The following is a 5,419-nucleotide window of genomic DNA, read 5'->3' on the forward strand; positions in this document are numbered from 1 at the left end:
TGCTGTTATCAACCTGATCCCTAAATTTCTTCTACGATTACCACATTTGTTTTGACTTGACACACTTTAATTTGTATTTTCAGCCCCGGACAGATAAAAAGGTGTTTCTCTGTCCCCTGCAGCCACCCTCTGAGCTGCAGGTGAGATGTTTCTCCTCAAACCAAGAGCCTCAGATGTCACATCTCAGTGCTGATGGGACCCAGAAGCCAGTCCTGCCCTCTGCACCGTTGCTCAACCACCACCAAATCCCCTGGAATTCTTGCCGAACGCGGGCTCTCTAATCTGATACAGCCACCAGTGCATGCACACACACCCTTTTTTTCTGCTATTTAGGTAAAACTCAGCCAACAATTTCTTCATGGTATAACAGCACCAGCATTAGAGACAGAAGCTGGTCTTGGATGTCCAACCTTTTTTCTTTGCAAGGGAGAGAAAAGCAGTAAGAGCCGGTAAGGTTTTGTACAGCTCCTACCCTGTTCAGTTCTAACAGCTCTGAGACAAAATAAGGTTTTATAAGAGTGTTGTGTTATTTTCAACCCTCGGTTCCTTCTGCAGTCTATCAAGTTAGTCTGGCAACTACAAAGGAGTTGGGAGGAGGGAAAAAAATCTACTTTTCCCATTTTATTTTTCTGAAGTGCTATGAAGGAACCAGAATTGGGCCGTTTTACACTTTAGAAGCAGGACTAACAGCTATTATTTTTCTCAGTGTTCGGTTGATTTTCTAGTTCCATAGACATTTTAATAGCACTATAAATTGTCTGGTAAATGAATTGTTAGTTAGAGATGGTGTCTGGGGTATTTGTTGCTTACTGATGTGTAAATTGGCTTGTACTGCTGGTGTGGGTTTCGGAAGAGGAATGTTTTATGACATGATGATAATAATAATAATAATTAGCACAGGATATAGCAAAGTGTTAATTGTGAATTAAAATCCCAAACAGAGATGCCTATGCAGATCAGTCTTCTCATGTTCCCTGTGTCTCTGACCAGTGCTCACAGTGTCAGGGACATTTCTCTGGGTGAGGGAATTTTTTCTGCCTGTTTCTCTCTTCTTGCATTGCTAAAAATTGTGAGAAACCAAGAGCTGAAACCCCACCTGCCCCACGTGCGTTTGCTCAGGTGCACTGAACGCTTCTGCTAACAGCACAAAACTGCTCCTGGCAAATCCTCTGTGTTATTCCTGATGAATACTAATTAGGGTTTAATTCCTTAATGGCTCAAAAGGGCAGGTGAATATAGAGACCAAGGGAAGGAGGAGAGAAGACTGGCAGGTTCAGAGTCCTACGGAGAATAATGGCAGGGGAAGATATGGAACAGAGGATGAAATGCTAGATGTCATCCTTATCACAGCTCTCTTGTGTAGGAGAAAAATGTAATTATTAAAGTAAATATTCCTTTTATTGCAAGAGGAAGATCAGGAGCAAATTAAGAACCTACTCTTGTGCCTCAGTTTACCTGCTGACTGAGATGAGAATCCACCTCTGCCTGCTGGGGCTGAAGGGAGGCTTAAACAAGGTTCATCGAGCACTTAAAATTTGCTGTAAGGGTGTTGTCTTCTTACAGACCTCATTTAAAATATAAATCCATGCTGAAAAATTAGATGAAGTCAGTATGGATGGGGGTTTCTGGGCATGATCTGTCTGGGGTTTCATATTCAGAATAGCATGCAGAGGAGAGATAACAGCTCTGCTGAGATGCGTAGCATGCATTAAAGTTTGTCTGCTGACTTGGGCATTCGGAGGAGGAATGATAAAAGTAACTGCAGGCTTGTCATCGGAGAATATAACCACCTTAGCTGCCACCCAAATATTGTAAAAAGCCATGAAACAGTCAGGGAAGCCACTTTGCTGGGTAGATCAAGGGGACAAATATAACCATGACAGAAATAATTACCCCTATTTCAGAGACCAGGAGATGGGCAGAGCAGAGCCAGCAGCAAAGCTGAACACGATATTAAATACTCACCTTCTGCCTTAGAGACTAAATGGACTATGGGCAATTAAAGAAAAAGTTTGAAAGATCAAAGTAGGAAAAAAATATCATTTAAAAATGATAATCAATTATTGTTTTTAACTTACAGCAGGCCAAGGGTTACTTCAAGCCACCAAGGAAGGATGTGGGCTTATACTGTTGGTTTTACTGTCCTGCCTCATGTTGGAGGTTTCCTTGGCTGGCTCATTAATCGAAAAGAAATACCTGTGTGGTATGAGAAGCTGAAAAAACCCTCATGGTGTCCACCTCGCAAAATATTCCCTGTTGCTTGGACTGTCCTGTACACTGGCATGGGGTAAGTTCTGCATAACAACCCCCTCTCATCCTGCTCTTTCTGATACACAGAAGAACAATAATTTCCAATTATTTCAGTGGTTTGGGGATCTCTCTTGTGCCTGGATCAACAGGGCATGTCAGGTACGCTTATTCCCAGCAGATGAAGTAGATCCTGAGCCAAATTCTGGGCTGAGTTCCTCAGATTCACACTACAGACAATGCTTTTGGTCAGGGACATAACCCACGCTCGGATTTGTAAACACATTAAAAGCAGCCGCTGCCCTGGGGAAATGTCTGAGCCAGGTACGAGCCAGGCGATGGGTTTGGGAGCAGCGAGGGACACGGATGCAACTGTCCTGCAAATCCCTGTTGCAAAACAACCTTATGTGAGAAGAGTTTGTCTGTATTAGGGGTTTATTCACTGTAAAACACTAACGTGTTTCTCTCTTCACAGCTATGCCTCCTACCTGATATGGAACGACCTGGGTGGCTGCAGCAGCAAAGCTACCGTCCCACTTGGACTCTACGGGGCTCAGCTGGCCTTGAACTGGGCTTGGCCTCCCTTCTTCTTCGGTGCACGTAACCTGAAGATGGTAATGTACCTGACCACCCATTTCTTTGCTGGAGGCTTGTTTACTGGCATCCCTGCCCTGAGTTTTGGGGGTGTTTGGAGGGGCTTTGGGGTTGTTTGGAGGGGGTTTTTTTAACTAGCATTATGCAATTGTATAGAGAGATGCAAGAAGAGCTTTAGTTGTTTAGAGGTTTTGGGGTTGTTTGAAGGTTTTGGGGTTGTTTGGAGGCTTTGGGGTTTGTTTGGAGGGGTTTTTTTAACTAGCATTATGCAATTGTATAGAGAGATGCAAGAAGAGCTTTAGTTGTTTAGAGGTTTTGGGGTTGTTTGAAGGTTTTGGGGTTGTTTGGAGGCTTTGGGGTTGTTTGGAGGGGGTTTTTTTAACTAGCATTATGCAATTGTATAGAGAGCTGGAAGAAGCGCTTTTGCTCAGTGATAGTTCACACTGCACCTGGTTCTAGACAATGGTATCAGTCCCTTCCACCCCTCGCCCTGCTCTTGCCGTGCAGATAGCCAGCCCCACCAGAGCAGGGCGGGAGATCAGGGAATCAATAACCCAGCTGCTGCATCTCCTAGTTAAGGATTTGGGGTTAGAGATAAATCCTTCTGGGGGTCACACCCTACACCAGCAAAATTAGCATCCCTGGGGGGAGGCATATTAGCTGTGAGTGGCTTATCAGGCAAATGAGATGCACTGTAGAGTCTGTTACAGGGTAGGCACAGCATGGCACAGCAGAACTGGGCTGGTGCTATATCCAAAAAGCACTTACCTTGGGTGCCAAGGCTTGGAGGTGATGGAGATGCACAGTGGGACTTACTTTTCCATCTGAATTTTGTCACTCTGTGGATAAAAGGTATATTTAGAAAGTTTGTTAAGGGATAATAGCCATTGGTACCACACAAGCATGTTTTTGGTCTGTCTGCGTAGGTATTATCAGCAGAAGGGGACACTGATCATCATAAATAGTGTATTAATCTGTGGAACTCAATAATGAACAAAAAAAATTAATATGAACCTTGGCTCCTGGTGTGTTACATTCAGATCTCACTGATGAAACCTCAGAGCCAAGGCCCCGGGCTTTAGGATCACTCTAGGTGACTTTTCAGTGCTAAATCTCCCCAGTTCCTATCCCATCTCACCGCCTTTATTAGGATGGTTTATCATCATGCTGGCTAAGACTGCTGCCTGTTCCCAAGAGCAAAGATCAGAGTCATTGTCTTCTCTCTACTCTCCAGGCTCTGATTGACATCCTGTGCTTGGACTGCCTGGCAATAGGCACCATCTGCTCCTGGTACCGCATCAACAAGATCGCGACGCTGCTGATGGTGCCCTACCTGGGCTGGCTGGCCATGGCCACCTGCCTGACCATCCGCATCTGGAAGGACAACCCTGAGCAAAAACCAGTGAAGAGTGAATAAAAACAGCAGGGCAGAAATGAAGGCGTTTTGTGAAACTAAACTATGCTGATGTAAATCAAGATCTAATAATTTGGAGGATTGATTTTGGGACAGGCATGAGAACGTGCCTCCTCCTCCTCCCACCTTCATCATGGCTGTGTAAAAGAAAGGTTCACCCCACACACCCATGTGCTCCTTTAAAGTATATCCTTATATACTGACACACATCCTTAACCTGGGAACTATTTTCTCTGGCACTGTTGTGGTCTGGGGGACTAGAGCTGTGTGGTGACCTTAATGCTAGCAGGTCAAATTCCAATTCCCAAATTAGGGTCTCATGATGCCAGTGCAATTCAGAACAGCAATCCCTGAGACCTCTATAACTGCTACATTTCCCCCTGAGAGCAGAACTTGTTCACACATGTGGTCAATCCCATCTTGTCTTCTGGGACCAAACAAAAATGTGCTCCACTCGTGCACACCAATTTTTAAGAACTTACTTGATATTTTTGCTATTTGTGCTCTTGCTTCATTTTCATGTATAATCAGGTTTGTGCTTTATACCATTAACTTTTTAAACAATAATCTGTCTCATTCTGCTAGTGAAAGGCAACTGGGCACTTTGACTTCTATTTGTGGATTATCACACTTCTTGAGTTTCATGCTCCAAGATAAAGCCACAATGACCAGAATGTAAATACTTCTCCCAAGAGGAAATTTCTCTCTCCCACCTCTGGGTGCTTTTTCTCATCAGAAAAGAAAAACTAACATCAGTGTCTTTGAAAAAAAATACTTTAAATGTTGTTTTGGGTTTTTTTTTTAAGTCAGAAATGATTTGTAAAATTTAAAAACTTGCTGACACTGCCTTGAAGGTTGCAATGATTGGCAAAATTGTTGTGATTGTGCCAGGTCTGCAGGTGCAGGACAGGTATCTCATCCCAGAGTCTTTCCATTCCTGAATAATATTCATCAGAAAAGGTTAAAATACAAATAGTTCCAGAGAAATGGGACCAAATCGTGACAGACTCAGACACAAAAGGTGCATGGAGTAGTCCTTGTCCATCCTTTATTCTGGCCCTTGCCTTGGATAAACCTGAACCTTGGATGTTGCTATGAGAATATTTACTATTATTTTATTATTGATAGAAGCAATGTATGTGAAAGAAAGTGGTCGGTGGATCT

General features: G+C 43.5%; 1 protein-coding gene across 2 annotated transcripts; it reads left to right on the forward strand.

The window, feature by feature from the left end:
• The first annotated feature begins 361 nt into the window (after positions 1-361).
• Positions 362-4,285, forward strand: LOC104528591 (translocator protein). 2 transcript variants are annotated; one of them, XM_029086118.1, is made up of 4 exons: positions 362-449; positions 2,084-2,287; positions 2,723-2,861; positions 4,076-4,258. In XM_029086118.1, the coding sequence occupies exons 2-4, from the start codon at positions 2,115-2,117 to the stop codon at positions 4,256-4,258; spliced, it is 495 nt and encodes a 164-aa protein (XP_028941951.1). In that variant the 5' UTR covers positions 362-449; positions 2,084-2,114. The 2 variants fall into 2 exon arrangements, with proteins under 2 accessions (XP_028941951.1, XP_010170943.1); XM_010172641.1 differs by having other exon boundaries at positions 389-449; positions 2,081-2,287; positions 4,076-4,285.
• The last annotated feature ends 1,134 nt before the right edge of the window (positions 4,286-5,419 follow it).

The sequence above is a fragment of the Antrostomus carolinensis genome, unplaced genomic scaffold (assembly GCF_000700745.2).
Source record: "Antrostomus carolinensis isolate BGI_N321 unplaced genomic scaffold, ASM70074v2 scaffold14577, whole genome shotgun sequence".
Lineage (NCBI taxonomy): Eukaryota > Metazoa > Chordata > Aves > Caprimulgiformes > Caprimulgidae > Antrostomus > Antrostomus carolinensis.